Below are 16,993 nucleotides of genomic sequence, written 5' to 3' on the forward strand. Positions count from 1 at the left end.
CAAAACAACTGCTCTACTTCTTGCAGTGCTGACTTGTGTGTATACCTCAGTTCATCTTTTGCTTTGTAAGAATGTTTAGCAAAGATTCCAATGCTTTCATCTTTTTTGTGTGTTTTAGATCAATAAGGACTAAACAGAGTTTCTTTGACTGAAGAACATGTCTCTTTTTCCATTGACTTTTCTCTTTCTATCAAAGCTCTTGTGTGGTAAAAATCAGATTTTTTTAAGCATAAATGTCAAGAATTTCGTTTTAATAAAATAATGGTTTGTTTTAATACCAACTTATTATAATATTTTTTTATTTTGGCCTGTACAAAAATTGTATGTCTATTTCCCGTACACAAGACTAGCTCAAGGTGGTTTGCTGGTTTTAGAGGGAATGTGGGCATATAATAAAAACGCAGCATGAACTTGAAACTTAATATTTTAAGTTTTGACTTGTGATAAGTTGACATAACTTAAAAAAACAAGTTGTTAAAAACTTAATTTGTTAAGTTAAAGTAACATACAAATACATGTTGCTACAGTGTGGTTGCTGATTGTTTTAAACTTGTTAAGAAGCAAACAGTCTATGTTTTTTATATATCTGTAAATATTTTTTCTATATGTTTTCCAGATGTTTCTTTTAATGGAGCGAAGGCAGATGAAACTCATATTACTGATGTAATACTGAAATTTATCACATCTCGCTTTAGTTTGCCTTTTAAAATGTTTTTTTTTTTTAAGATCAATGTAATGCTTTTTAATTTTTTTCTCATGTTTTTCAGATCCTATCTGCTACAATTACTAGATATTATCCATTTGAAGATTGTTCAAACACAAAATGTGTCGCTGAGTGTTCGGTGCCCAGTGTTTTACAGGCACAGCTCTTGTGGTATAATGGGAGCAGTTTAAACTCCAACCTCACGATTTCTGATTTTAATACCAGATTATATCTAGAGGTGGACAATCAGGATAAAAATGACTACCGTTGTGTGGTGTCCAATTCAAACACCAATCGGACTACATATCTCAACATTACTCAGCTCTGTCAGACGTGTCCAGGTAAGACAGCTGTGATATTACTGTCTGTTTATTGAGCTCATTTACTAAAACTGTCCAACAGTTGACACTGTTTCCATTATGTTGGGCACAGTTTTATTTTTGTTATTTTTGGTTTAATATAGTTAGATAGGACTGCCCCAAAATGGAATTTGTCTATTGAATGAAACATAAAGCATTTAATGATGTCCCTCAGCTGTCTCTCTTTGTGTTTAAAACGGTCTCTTAATGTTTTCAGATTTACCAACAATGTTAGTAAGTAAGGGAGACTCTGTTACTGTACACACTAACATTACTGAACGACAGAATGAAAACATAAAGTGGATTTATGGAGGAAACACTTTCATTGCTAAACTCTATGCAAACACAACTACATACAGCCAGTGTGATAGTAGACGCAACAGAGTACAGCTGGACAGTAAAACTGGATCTCTGACCATCAAAAACATCACTCAAACAGATTCTGGACTCTATCAGCTGATCATTAATATGGCTCAAGAATGCCATGGTTATAATGTTATAGTCTATGGTGAGTTCAAATATATTTATTTGTAGTAAAATCAAATGCACAAATGTTTTCTGGGATTATATAACCTCAATTACTGTCAGAGTCAAACATTTTGTAAGTTTGCTTTCAGTAAAAAAAAGATGAGCACATTTTAAGTTGATAAAACTTAATTTTTTATGTTACCAATTGAAGTTATTTTTACTGGGGGGTTTTTCACCTTAAAATTTTACTTAAAATGAGAACATTTAAGTTGATTAACCTTAATTTTGGGTGTTATCAATTGAAATTATGTTTTTATATTTTTTTCACCTTAAACATTTCACTTAAAGTGAAACAATTTAAGTTGATAAAACTTAAGTATTACCATTTTAAGTTATTTTTGCTGGGGTTTTAACCTTAAAATGTCACTTAAAATATAAAAAATTTAAGTTGAAAAAACGTAATTTTTAGGTGTTTCTAATTGTGTAGCATGCCCCCCGAGACAGAGAAGAAACCTTTACTGATGGTTTTTATGATGCTTTAATCCTTTGTTAAACCTTTTCCGTTCATCACATCACCAACGTAAGAGCTTTTGCCTCTTCTGAGGGGCTGCAAGCATAATACATGTATATTTTATCATCCAGTGTCGATGAACGCTATCGTTACACTAAAACTGCACTAACCCGAGCGCGCGCTCCACTCAAACCCAAACACAAAGCGCGAAGCTTAACACCGGAAGTTAAAACATTGCACTTTAGAATTTCAAAATAAGAGACAAACACATTTCCTACAAAATATACTGAATGGTTATTTACACTCCCACAAAGTTATGCGTTTTGTTATATCAGTATAACCACAACGGAGAATTTTCAACAAATAACCATTTCTCTTAATTAGTTTATGAACATTCTAATATCAGTATTAATTTTTGAACAGGACGCTCCACAATAGAAAGCTTACAACTGCGTTGACCCTTGTTATTCAGTTTTTTATCTCCAAAGGAGATTTTCACTCGTCTCACGAGTCCGTCCTTGCCTTTAACAGTCTCCAGGACCCTGGCAAGTTTCCACTCACCTCTGGGTGACAGTTCATCAATGTCCAGCACAATGTCACCTTCTGTTATATTCCTTTTTGGTAAGTGCCAGCGCTGTCTAGCAATAATGTTGTGCAAATATTCACGCCTCCACCTGCACCAAAACTGTTCAGTCAAAAACTGCACGCGACGCCATCTCTTTGCTCCATAGAGGTCCTCCATTGGAAAGGCACCAGGTGGGGGCAGAGTTGTGCTGGATTTCATGTGAAGCAGGTGGTTAGGGGTAAGTGGTTCCAAGCTGTCAGGGTTGTTAAGGTTGTCTACAGTCAGCGGGCGACTGTTAACTATGGCCATAGCTTCATAAAATAAAGTCCTTAGTGAAGCATCATTTAGTCTACCATGCGCCAGTGACAGAGTAGTATTCAACACACTTCTGACAGTCCTTATCTGGCGCTCCCACACTCCGCCTGCGTGACTGGAGTGGGGTGCATTCATCACAAAGTCACACTGGTTTTGAGACAGGTAAGTGCTCAGTCTTTCAGTGTCCAGTTCACTAAGAGCAGCTTTAAACTCATTCTTTGCACCGACAAAGTTTGTTCCCTGGTCACATCTGATTTGGCGAATCGCACCTCTGATAGCAATGAAACACCTTAGTGAATTAATAAATGTGTCAGTGGATAGGTCCTCTAAAAGCTCAATGTGAATGGCTCGTGAGCAAAAGCATGTGAACAAAAGTCCATATCGTTTGTGTGTTTTTCGGCCTTCTGTAGTTGCAAAAGGGCCAAAACAGTCCATACCGCAGTATGTGAATGGTGGTGAGGGCTCTAAGCGTTCTGCAGGTAGGTCGCTCATTCTCTGACCCTCCGGAGCCTTGCGGAGTCTACGGCAGATGACACACTGGCGGATAAAAGAAGCAACGGTTCTGCTCATGCCTGGGATCCAGTAGCCACTGGATCTGATTTCGTTTGTGGTGAAGCCCTTTCCTTGATGCTTTACTTTATTGTGACAGTGAGCTATTATGAGTTTGGTCACATGATGTTCCTTTGGAATCACAATGGGGTGTTTGAAAGAGTCTTTGATTGATGAAAGTCTCCCTCCTACCTTAACGAGACCATCTGTGTCCCTGAAAATGTCTAAGTGGAACAGTTTGTTGCGATGTGGGAGCTGGTTGCCTTTGTTTATTAGTTTTATCTCCTTTTCATAGGTTTGTCTTTGAACATCCTGTAAGATGACACGTACTGCACTTTCTTGTTCACTCACTGTAGCCGGCGCATCTGATTTGACTTTCTTGGCCCTTCTGATGAGACGTGCTACAGCTTTGACTGCCTTGGACCATGATGAAAACTTGGACAAACGTTCTGAAAGGCTGAAAGTCTCCGTAACTTTGGTTAACATTGTTTGAATTTTTTTGACTTCAGGATCTCCAAGAGACAGTTCTAACTCTACACTTTGTGTTGCGGGCAGGTCTTTCTCCCAAAGAAAAGAGGGGCCGGTGAACCAGTTAGAAGAGAGAAGCTCGGTGACAGATTTACCCCTAGATGCCATATCGGCTGGGTTCTCTTCAGATGGCACGTAAAACCATTGCTGAGGTTGTGTACTTTGGCGAATCATTTGGACCCTATTCGCTACAAAGGTATGAAAACGACGTGCCTCATTGTTTACATAGCCCAAAACTACCTTAGAATCTGTCCAGAAATACTCTTTGACTTGAGCATAGCAGAGTTCTTCTCTCAACATGTTACTAATGGAGACTGAAACTACAGCTGCAGTTAGCTCAAGTCTAGGGATTGTAGTCAGCTTGGTAGGAGAAACACGGGCTTTGGCTATTACCAATGAACAGTGAATCTCCTCTTTACTGTTTGTGGCTCTTAAATAGGTGCATTGTCCATAACCACTCGTGCTCGCATCCGAAAAGTGGTGCAACTCTATTTCTTTAATCTCTCCAAAACTAGCAGGAAAGTAGCAGCGAGTTATGTTTACCTTGTTTAAGTTTGCAAAGTCACGTTGCCAGCTCTCCCACCTTGGCCTCAGTGATTCTGGCAGGGGTTCATCCCAGTTGATTCCTTGGTGACACATTTCCTGCAGGATTCTTTTTCCGTGAAGTACATATGGCGCCAGGAAGCCAAGGGGGTCATAGATGGATGCGACAGTAGATAAGATGCCTCTACGGGTTGCTGGTTGATCCTTTAAGGTGTTGTCAAATCTGAAACAGTCCCTCTCAATGTTCCATTGGATGCCTAAGGCCCGTTCTTGTGGCATGTCTTTGAGTGTTAAGTCCTTCGTTTTTGTTTCTACAGCACGTTCAGATGGAGGGATGCTTTGTAGCACAGCAGGGCTACTTGAGATAAATTTATGTAGACGGAGACCTCCTTGCTTGCATATCTCTGTTGCCTCTTGTGCGAGCTGTATTGCCTTTTCAACAGTGTCTGTGCTTGTGACTCCGTCGTCCACATAAAAGTCCTTTTCCATGAACTCAGATCCTGCAGGGTGAGTGTGACAGTGTTCTTTAGCTAAATACCTTAGTCCATAATTTGCACACCCTGGGGATGATGTCGCACCGAAAAGATGTACCTTCATTCTGTACACAAGTGGCTGTGTCTCTGTGTTGCCGTTTTTCCACCACAGAAAACTCAGGTAATCTCTGTCGCAGGGCTGAACGTGAAACTGGTGGAACATCTTTTCTATATCGCACATTAGGGCGATAGGACGTTGTCTGAACCGAAGGAGGATGCCTGTGAGATTGTTAATCAGATCTGGCCCTTGGAGAAGATGATCGTTTAGACTTGTACCTTTGTGTTTGGCCGAACAATCGAACACAACACGTAGTTTCGTGGGTTTTTTGGGGTGGTATATCCCGTGATGGGGAATGTACCATCGTTCGCCTCGTTTTCCGTCATTGTGTACCTCTTCAACATCACCTCTTTCAATAATGTCGTTCATGTACATTATATAGTCTCTTTTGTACTTTTCATCTTTGTTGAACTTTCGCTTTAAGTGTTCGAGTCTGATTTCAGCAAGCCTTCTGTTGTCAGGTAAATGGGGTCTTTGTCTGAATGGTAGAGGCATCTCACAGTGTCCTTGTTCATTTTTCCTTATTCCCTCCTTAAGCTTGTCCAAAAAGATGAGATCCTCTTGTGAAACCGTTTTTTCACTTGCCTCTGTGTCCTTAAAATCCGACTCTAGCACACGAATCACGTCCATGGGTGTAACAGGGGGTAATTCCTTTATTGTTATCCTATGACACAAACTTGACTGAGTTTCAGTGAGCGCTGGTGTGGAGCCTCCAACGATACTCCACCCAAGGTCCGTGCGGATTGCATATGGCTCCTCTCCTGCTCCTACGAGAACTTGTCTTGGAGCTAAAGTTCTGGGACAGTTAAATCCGATAAGGAGTCCAACATCACAACTTAACAAAGGTGGTATCTTATCTGCAATTTCTGTCAGATGGGGCCATTGTTTTGCCGTGTCACTAGTGGGTATGTTGTCATAGTTAACTGGAATAAAGTCTTTGGTATATGAGGGGGGTAGGTCAATGCGAATGTCTGAATCATAACCTCTCACACACATTCCAGAGACTCTGTGACTCATAACAGTAGAATGAACACCTAGCATGGTAGTTAGCTTTAGCTTTACAGGGTGAGTTTCCGCTCGTAGCTGTTTGCTTAATTCTTCACAGACAAATGTGCTGTCACTCTGTGTGTCTAATAGTGCGTAAACTAATAGCTCTTCAAACGGGCTCTGCACCATAGATACCCATACAGGAACAATCATGGAAGTGCTACTAGATTGACCCACCTTAGTAACATTTAGAGCTGTCGCGGTTTCATTTGGAGTATTTGGAGCTGTGTTTTCAGAGCTTTGAGACCTTACATATGGCTTGTGATTGTCATTGTGGAGACAAGTGGGATGCCTTCCTTTGCAAATGTCACAAATGTGGCGATGGCAACAATCTTTGGCATTATGGCCGACCTTTAAGCATCCATAGCACAGTTTATTGTCCTTAACATATGTGCGCTTCTCTTCTAATGGCCGTTCTGAGAAGTTAGGGCACTTTGATAACTGGTGATTTTCATCTTTGCAAAACATGCACTGCACCTTTAATTTTGTGTTGCTAGTCCTTGCTTTGTTGTTTTGTACCGTGGCTTGTGTTGTGAAGACTTGTGTGGATCTGTGTGGTTTAAAGTCCTTTGTGTTCCTTTTCTCATAGGATGAGCTGCATGAGTGAAGCGCATGAGAAGAAGTGACCGGGTTGCATGCAATCTCCGCTTCGACTGTCACAAAATGTGCAAAGTCCTTGAAAGAGGGAAAATCCTTTCCTTCCATAAGTGTAACTGTTACCTGTCGATTCCAACGGGCTGCCAGCCAGTCAGGAACTTTCTGCAGCAATTTTTGATTTTCCTCGCAGTCACTAAGTATCTCTAGGCCTTTCACGTGTGGTGTGGCTTGGAGACATGCATTTAGAAAGTCAGAGAATGCCCTTAATCCTTCTTCGTCCTTTGAGTTTATTTTAGGCCATTTTAACAGTTTGTCTCTGAAAGCCTTTTGGACAACAAAGGGTGGGCCGTAACGTTGGTCAAGCCTTTGCCATGCATCCCTGTATGCCTCTTCGTCACTGCGAAAAAATGTGCCCTCAAGACAATTTTGAGCTGGGCCTGCGACATACCTTTTTAGTAGATGAAGTTTATCAGCAGGTGAGATGCTTTTGCAGTCCACAAGTGAAGAGAATGAAGCCTTCCATTCAATGTAGTTTATTGGATCTCCACTGAAAACTGTGGGCATTGGCACTGGAATTCTGTTTATAGCTATACTATTTTGAATAGCTTGGGCCAGCTGAGAAATGTCAGTGAGAGGTGTTTGCGTGACAATTTGAGGGTTTGGACTGTTCATCATTTGATTTGGCATATGGATGGACACATTGTTTTGTGGCATTATTGAAGTTAAGTTACTAGAGGGAGCTGATGCTTCATTAACTGATTGGTGACCAACAGAGAAAGGTATACTGTTTGGTTGTATTTGCTGATATTCCATATCCATGTTAATCTCCCTGTCGTAAATCTCAAGTTTTGCACGAGCAGCTTGTATTTCCTTTTCTGCCTTTAAACGCTCAAGTTCTGATTGTATATCTTTCATTTTTTCCTTTTGTTTAATTTCCTCTTGCACAATTTTATATTCTGCTTCCTTTACAGCCAACTCCGCAGCCGCTTCGATCCTTTTGGCTGCGATGCTTGAAGTATCAGACTGCTTACCGAAACTAGACTGAGAGGCAGTACCGTAGATGGAGCGGGCGTACTGTTGTGATGGTAGCTGATGAAGACGCTGCCTTTCTCTATCTGCATCGAAATCACCATCTATTCCCGTTATACGTTCACTAAGTATTTTCATAATGTCCTTAGATACTGCTTCACAGGAGTCCATTTTGCGTCTTGTGTCAGGGGATGGCATAGTACGCTCTCTTATTTCAGTGTACACCTTCATCATGTTGTTCAGACCATTTTCAATTTCGTTTGCCATTTCACACAACTTGTGTTCTGATAAGTCAGTCTTTAGGCTTTCTCTGGACTTTCTGATTAGCTGTTTCCATTGTTCATAGAGACTGATAAGTTTTTTGTTCTTTTTAATCAGTTCGTCTTTTTGATAGGCTAGCATTTTTTCCGTTAACACACTAGGGCGCTCTGAACGTCTGGGTAACGACAACTCGGTCGCATCCTCAATTTTTTGCAGTTCGGCTAATTGTTTTTCTTTGCGCTCAATAGCGTCCTTTAACTCCTGTCTTGACATGCTTTCTGTATCTCCTTGATGTAATAAGGCTCTCGTTTCATGGATTTCGATTTGTAGCTTACGTATTTGCTCTTCGATATCGTCCATTTTCCGTGCTGTTGCCGTTGTCCTTAAGAGTTTACGAGCTGCTCGATGTAGCACGCTGAGGTGAAGCTCTTACTGTAGCATGCCCCCCGAGACAGAGAAGAAACCTTTACTGATGGTTTTTATGATGCTTTAATCCTTTGTTAAACCTTTTCCGTTCATCACATCACCAACGTAAGAGCTTTTGCCTCTTCTGAGGGGCTGCAAGCATAATACATGTATATTTTATCATCCAGTGTCGATGAACGCTATCGTTACACTAAAACTGCACTAACCCGAGCGCGCGCTCCACTCAAACCCAAACACAAAGCGCGAAGCTTAACACCGGAAGTTAAAACATTGCACTTTAGAATTTCAAAATAAGAGACAAACACATTTCCTACAAAATATACTGAATGGTTATTTACAAATTGAAATAATGTTTGTAGGTTTTTCACCTTAAATTTTCACTTAAATAAGATCATTTAAGTTGATTAAACTTAAATTTAGGTGTTATCAATTGAAATTATGTTTTATGGGTTTTTTTTTACCTTAAACGTTTTACTTAAAATTAAAACAATTTAAGTTGATAAAACTTAATTTTATAATATTTCCAATTTAAGTTATTTTTTACTGGGTTTTTCCACCTTAAAATGTCACTTAAAATGAGAAAATTTTAGGTGTTAATTGAAATAATGCTTTTAGGTTTTTCACCCTAAAATTTCACTTAAATGAGATTATTTAAGTAGATAAAACTTAATTGAACCAATTGAAATATTTTTTAAAGTAGATCAGGGTTATACCACAGGGCTGCAAAATGCTTCATTCTGATTAGTTGACCAACGTTCCAAGGGTGTGCATTATTTTTCGGTAAACACACACCTATGACGTAGTTCCAGGTCTGTTGACCACATAACAGGTCCATATTATTACGCCAAGTTTAACTAAATCATGTATATATTTGTGATAAACAAGTGCATGTTCTCTCTCACTCTCTCTCTCTCTCTCTCTCTCTGTCTCTGTCTCTCTCTCTCTCTCTCTCTCTCTCTTTCTCTGTAAAATGATGTTTTGGCAACAGAGGCTCAAAATAACTCAAGCATTTTTAAGGACAAAAACCTGTCAAGTGTCTTAAAATAAAACACCTGAACGCTGTATTATGTTGTTATACTAACAGCATAGTGGCCACCACATTACCTCCTTGAGTGTGAATTATTTTTAAACATTTAATTGCCTGCAGTCAATAATCCCTTACCTAAAAATGATGTCTATTTAATTCAAGTAATCACACTGGGCTTAGGCTGTCACTCTTTGTGGTGGTTTCCTGGACAGGGCTTATGATAGTCCCAGACTAAAGTGCATGTTTGAGCTGCCTTAATTTAAAGCATCTTGCACTGACATATCTTAACATATATCAGTGCCATTGTTTTGTCTCAAGATGCACACCAGTATTGTTTTTCATAGGGTATGTTTGTAAAAACTACTTAAATGTCCTAATGTAACTAAGGCCTCTAACTGACCCTTTTAATTCACTCTTTATTTTTCAAAGTGTTTTAAATGATCTTTGGATGTATTCTTAAACAGATGCAGGAATAAGAAATATATCTTGGAATGTGGGAGAGTCTGCCACTTTACCCACTAATCTTACAGAACAAAACCAGGATTACATACAGTGGTTATATGAAGAAAACAAACTCATTGCTGAACTCTGTATAGACAAGCCCATATACCATGACTGTAATGATAGTAGGTTCAGTCAAAGTCTGGAGCTGAACAATAAGACTGGATCTCTCACCATTAAAAACATCAGGAAAATCCACTCAGGGCCCTATAAACTACAGATCCCTGAAGGACCACATAAAGTATGTCAGAGATATCATGTAACTGTCTATGGTGAGTTAAAACTCCCTTACCTGTTGTAAAATCACTGTAACACAGGCATGACTCATGCCGTATTGGTTTTATAAAATGTTGATCATAAGTATGTCCAATATTACAGGTCGGTTTGTTATTGTAGCTGTAGGTTTTAACATCAATTAATGTATTGAATCTAGTTGGTTGATTGATTATTCACATTCATTCTCTGATTTTCTCCAGATTCTCTGCCCTCTCCTATCATCACAAATGATTCTCCACAACGTTCTTCATCATTAGATAGTATATCAAACTGCTCCTTCCTATGTTCAGTGTTAAATGTGACAGATGTGACTCTCTCCTGGTACAAAGGAAACAGTTTATTGTCCAGCATCAGTGTGTCTGATCTCAACATCAGACTCTCTCTACCTCTGGAGGTTGAATATCAGGATAACAACACATACAGCTGTGTGGTGAACAATCCCATCACAAACAAAACTACACAACTTAACATCAAAGAATTATGTAATATAGGTATAGCAATTGATATTAATGTTTATTTAAGATTATTTCTTTTTGGACAAATGTAGTTTTATTTTCTAAACTTTCTGGATTATTTAAAAAGTACAAGTTCGAATTTAACACAACCTGATAATTTTTTTTATAAAAGAATAGAAATTGGGTATTGACACTAGAAACCTGAAATGTACAGACTTAAATTTTCATGGGATGCATTATGAAATTGCACCTCATCAGATTTTATCAGCATCATAAAATACTCCAACCAAAGTCTCTTTACGGAAGTCGCACCACTTAAAGGACAAGTTGGGTTAAAGCCCTGTTTTCAAATCGTTTATGATGAAATAGAACGGTTTTGACTGAAATTTCGACATATAATGCTGGCCCGAGAATTTTCAGGTGTTTGTTGTATCACCTCCCACCTCTATAATGGGTGTATAGGTGCACTGGAACAATACTTCCTAAAATGCATTAAACTTTCGTTTACAAAGTTGTGAAACTCACCGAGTGGTCAGGGGTGCTCACTGATATGCCACACAAAAATCGCTGCAAAAGATGCTTTCCAATAGGTTTTATTGTAGTTTTTGCTAACTCCATTGACTTGTATTAGATGTGCTGTGAGGTACGGTATTACTCCACGCCAGGAACTTTGTTTCTATTCTTGCAATTGGCAAAGGTGGATTATCGCCACCAACTGGGCTGGAGTGTCTATTATTTAAGCTCTCAGTGGAAGAATGTACAGGTGTGAGGCGTTTGGAAAAATAGGTCCACAAGTTTACAACGAATGCTAAAACACCTGTTGGAAAGCATCTTTTGCAGCGATTTTTGTGTGAGCATATCAGTCTATCCTTCTTTTATCCAACTTTTATCCGAAACTTTGCACAGATACATAAAAATGATCATAATCCCTTATTAAGATCCTCTGCTTCATACTTGTCTGTCTCCATTTGTTTCTCTTTTAGCCAGTCTTTGAGAAGTTTTAATGCCCATTCTGTATTTGCTGTGTGTTGGCTTAGCTGTCATGCTCTATTTTGTCAAGTTCAGTCTCAGTAAGCTCTCTGTGTCTTGTCGTTGTTCGTTCTTCTATCCACTGTTTAAATGTTTTGTTTTTTCCGTACATGTTAAAATTGTGGTTGTCCAGTGTTTGTCACAAGATGGCGCCAAACAGCTAGTAATCTTTATTGGCGCGGAGCGATTTTAATCGTACAAGTAGTACCGGCTATGCGTTATTACTTTGGAGCGGATATTATTTGAAAAGAACGAACCTGCAAATGTCTCAACTGACCAATCAGAATCAAGCATTCCAGAGAGCCGTGTAATAAGGTTAGGGAAGAGGTTAGGGTTAGTGGAATAAGTTGACATGCACATGCAAAGATACTTATAGTTAATAAAATATCTGTTGGGGAACCATCACAATAAAGTGTTAGTAGATATTAAACAGACAGTCTACTAATTCTCTTAAGATTGGTAGTTGATAGTTGCAAAGTTACTTATAATTAGTAAAATGACTAAAGTGGACTATTGAAATAAAGTGTTTTAGCTTAGCAAGCCATGCCGTTGTCTTAGCTGGCGACTGACGTATTTGTGTGGCCGGAGTTTAGTCAAACACTCTTGCTTTGACGTCATTTAATCAGAAAGTAAATGTAGTCCAAACCCGCCGTTGGCTATAGGCTTTAAAAGGGGAATTCTGCTAAAGAAAATGTATCACCTGGCAGTAAACTTTGCTCTTTATCATTTTGCAGATATTATTTATGCTAATATAGCAACATTACACACTAACTAGGGTTTGAATAATGGGATCAGGAAAAACGTGACATTTAAAGCATATGACTCCTGCTTATCCTACAACTAATTTTGGTGCTGTTTACTCTCTGACTGAACTTTGGTTGAAATCAGTTTGTCATGAGTAAGTTATACTAATATCTGTTTTTCTGTTTGTTTATTACAGATAACAGGCTGCAATATTTAGGTTTTATTGCTGTTGTTGTCCCTTTGTTTGCTGTTGTTGTTATTGCTTTTCGCTGTAAAAAGTTCCCATGTCAAAAAGGCAAGTAACATCATACAGCATGGACAGCATATGCACTATATGTATATCTGTATATTTTTGTTGTAAAAGAAATTGTTTTTAAAGTAAAGTGCCAAAAATACATACCAAAGATATACTAGCCCATGCTAAACTGATTAGGTAAATGTAGCTCTATCTGTCAGACAGTTTATGATCTCATGGTCATTATAATGAGACTGAATTTGTGTTTAACAGATAAAAGTCAACCCATGGTCACCTATACCACTGCACAAGCAAACGGTAGCTATTGCTTTATATCTTCACAACCCACGTCTACAGTGTAAACCATTGCATACATTGTAAAATTGTATAATGACTGAACATTTAAAAAAAAGTGTGTTTATGTACAGGGGCACCTGCAGAGGACACCTCAAACAACAGACCTGATGAAGAGAGACATCTGTTTTGCAATTCATCACAGGAATCCATGTCCTCAAATTAACCTTGCTGCAAATGAGTCTTAGGCGATTATGCTTAATAATCTGAAAAGGTTTAGGTTTCAGAAGAAAAACAAAACTGCAATCGTTCCCGTGTTTCGGACACAATTTGTCAGAGAGCATTGCTAGAGAATGGATATATTGTATTGTGTGGACAAATAATTCTAAGTAGACATGGGCCGGTATTAGCAAAAAAATTCCACGGTTTCACATGTTGCGGTATTGCCATTGCAACACTAAAATGTGTTATTTGTGTATAATCAATCACATGACTTAATGATTTAATTAGGGATGCACCGATACCACTTTTTTGGAATACGAGTACGAGTACTTGCATTTCAGTACTTGCCGATAACGATACCGAGTACTTAATAAAAAAATTAACAGGTTAAATTTACAGGTAACAGCTTTAGTCATATCATTTAACAAAAAAACAAGGGACTAGTTTTCCAGTTTGTTTTAAACTCCACCTCTTTGGACAACACAAGAGGCATTAACCCCTTACACGCCGCTCAAACATAGACATTTCTCAGACCGTGGTATCGATCCCCGGTAACGGAGGTCTTTAAATGAGTACGAGTACTTTAGAAAATGTGGTATCGAGGCAGATACCCGATACCAGTATCGGTATCGGTGCATCCCTAGATTTAATGAATTTTGTATAAACACAGCTCATACCTTGGAGACGGTATCACAGAACATTTTAGTGGTTATAAAACCTTGCCTGTTTAAAACCTCTGTATACCTTGAAACCGGCCTATGCCTAATGAGTCATGGTCTGTTTCTTATTGTATAAGTTTATCATTATTGAGAGCTAAACCAAGCAACATTGCCAACTAATTAATAATGTAAGTGGATTCCTGCAAGTTCCTGTCTCACAGATGAAAGATAGGGAAGGCTATTATCCGGCCCCTGGTGCCTTTTGTTCCATTGTGTTAGTTGGTGGCTATTTGTTTATGCTTGAGTCAAAGGTGAATGGCAAGCCTTAAGGTCTGAACACATTTCTATGATGTATATGATCATATTTTATGTAAATGTTTTTGTTTATGCACAAGAATTTCAATGTACATGTAGTAATCTACAAATGAAATGAACCTTAAAACTATTTTAATCACATTTTTGTGTTTTTCATTACGTACATGATTTTCATTTCATTTCATTTTACAAAAGAGATTCAGAAACAGACTGATCAACAACACATACTCTGGGCTTTATAAACTACTGATAAACAGGACACTTTCAAACAAGAGATTCAATGTTACTGTCTATGGTAAGTTTTGAAAAATGCTAACAGTAGCCGACTAGCATTAAATACACGATCCTACCCTCCATTCAAATTGCCATCCAAAGTCACGCCTCTCTTTCAAAACACATGAACACGCACAGATCAGACGGTCGTCTCATTCAAAAGTGAGAAAACTGTACAAAGTGAATAACATTACCAAAATAACCAACATAAACAACTGATTTACATCAGAATTAGTTAAAGTTTCGGTTGTGTAGACAAAGTAACTATATTGTTATGCTAATCTGTAAACAAACTCAAATTTCATAACCAACACAATGTTTCATCAAAGTAGAATATCATCTCAATACAAACATATCGCATACCTACCTTACCAAAATAAACAGTGCAACGACCCTTTCAGACCCTTTGCCTCCTGCAGCTGTTCGCATCTCCTGATAAAGCAGTAAAGTTACAGATGTTAATTTGGGTTTTTGCTATTTGCTGATCCAGGCAGTTTTGCTGTTGTTGTTTTAAAAGATGTCTTTCGTTTTGTGGCTCCTGTGCAGGTTGTCAATTCAACAGAAAAGTTTGCCATTCTCCCTCTGTTTACAGACGGGAGGTGAGTGCGCATGCCGATGACGTATGGTGTCTGCGTGGACAAGCTGCGCTGTGGCAAACAAATTATGCTTACGGATGAGGGACAAAAAAGGCAACGTCTGTTCGGACCGAGATCTATGATTCATTGAATATTTTTTTGGTCCTACGCCTTTCACAGATGACATAAATTTCTACAAATACATTTAAACAACTCAACATAGTGATTGCTATTAGAATGTGAGGAGACTTAACAAGCATAACTAAAAATGTTTCTAAATTAAATCAGATACCCTGCCTTTAAAACAGAATGTATTAGGAAGGATATTATGTAAATAAATTGAATTAGATTAATTTTTTTGTGAACTACAGCATTCAAACCCTGGATACCTGTTGTTGTTATTACTGTATTGATGTTGGGGCTTGTTGCAGCTGTGATTCACCATCATAAAAAAGTATTTACAAGCAAAATATTATTTTTACCCCCTATTTAATACTTCAATGCATATAACTAATGTAAAACCTTAGTGAACATACAGAAGTTATCAGGTGAACATCTGTTTGTAGAATAATAAACTCACTTCTCATCACACTTATCTTCTGTGTCTTTCACTCCCTGTTCTTCTCTCAGGCTCAGATCGCTCACTTACAATCACGCTGGGGTTTTATTTCAGAAAATAACCAGAAGACAAGCTTATCTTAATGCAATCTGGTGTTGAGTTTTGGACAATTTGCGACATGCTGTACACCAGCAGTTTCATTTGCTGTAGAATTGTGTTGACTATTAAATGGGGCGAGCATAGAAGCTGTGTAGGTACTCAGTGTTTTAGTGTGTTTTCCTACTGAGAGTCTGTGCTGGTACATCTTCTTTGAAATTTGCACTGCTTTATTTATATTTGTATGACTTAATGTTATTTAGCATCAAATGAATAAAAATGTGTTGTGAAGTGTCTGTGACACATGTGACTCGTTCTTGGTATGAAAACATGCCCTTGAATAAACTGCTGATATACATTGCTGAAATATATACATCATTAGTTATTTAAATATTTGCAGTCACAGAGAAATGTATCTCAGATATGATTTTACTCACCAAGGTTGCATAAAATTATTTTAAAGGCATTTATAATGCTACAAATTACTTTTTATTTTAAACTAAATAATTTGTATTAAAAATACTTTTCATTTTACTTTTTCATGTTATTATATTTCCCAACTCCCATAACCACATCTCATATTGAAGAGGCACGTATCTTTTATCAAAATATAAATACAAATAACTTCAACTTAATTGTGTTTCAGAGTTCTTTAACCCCCAAGTAAGATACAGGCATAAATTCATAAACATCTGAGTACATAATTGAGGCAGTTGTTGTATGTACCGGTATGTTACCAGTCAAAGAAGTGGTGCCTCGTTTTTCAGGATAAACGTGAATTAATTTAGTTTCATTTTCATATGCTCATATGATTTAGAACGTCATAGGAATTTTACAAATGTTTAAATTGTTTAGGCCTGTTTATGAAAATGAATGACAACTTTGAAATAAGAATAAAGCAAAATACGCATGTAGCCTATATGTTATCATGTAGATGTCAGATAAACGTTGCTAACTAAACCTTTTCATTAACATTCTTTTGCATATGCACATCAATCTACATTACAACTATTCGCCAAAACATCTTAACGACCTTACTTTCTTTAATGTAATTTTTTTGTGCGTGTTCTTTCTCTTTTTAATAGTTTTACTTTCAGTTACTTCAGACTCCTGCTATTGGGTCCAATCCGTCAACAAGATTACGTCACCGTGTTTGCGGAGATTCACGAGACGAAGCATTGGTGAACGCATTGAATAGTACAAGTAGTTTAAAATTATTTAAGTTTTATCAACCCACATTG

General features: G+C 37.9%; 1 protein-coding gene across 1 annotated transcript; it reads left to right on the top strand.

Moving 5' to 3' along the window:
- Positions 1-9,097: 9,097 nt before the first annotated feature.
- On the top strand, positions 9,098-14,183 carry LOC135723981 (natural killer cell receptor 2B4-like). Its single transcript, XM_073813642.1, has 5 exons — positions 9,098-9,107; positions 9,984-10,292; positions 10,497-10,787; positions 12,721-13,077; positions 13,188-14,183. Exons 1-4 carry the CDS (start codon positions 9,098-9,100, stop codon positions 12,825-12,827), a joined length of 717 nt encoding a protein of 238 aa, XP_073669743.1. The 3' UTR covers positions 12,828-13,077; positions 13,188-14,183.
- Positions 14,184-16,993: the final 2,810 nt, after the last annotated feature.

Source organism: Paramisgurnus dabryanus, chromosome 24 (genome assembly GCF_030506205.2).
Source record: "Paramisgurnus dabryanus chromosome 24, PD_genome_1.1, whole genome shotgun sequence".
In the NCBI taxonomy this organism is placed as follows: domain Eukaryota; kingdom Metazoa; phylum Chordata; class Actinopteri; order Cypriniformes; family Cobitidae; genus Paramisgurnus; species Paramisgurnus dabryanus.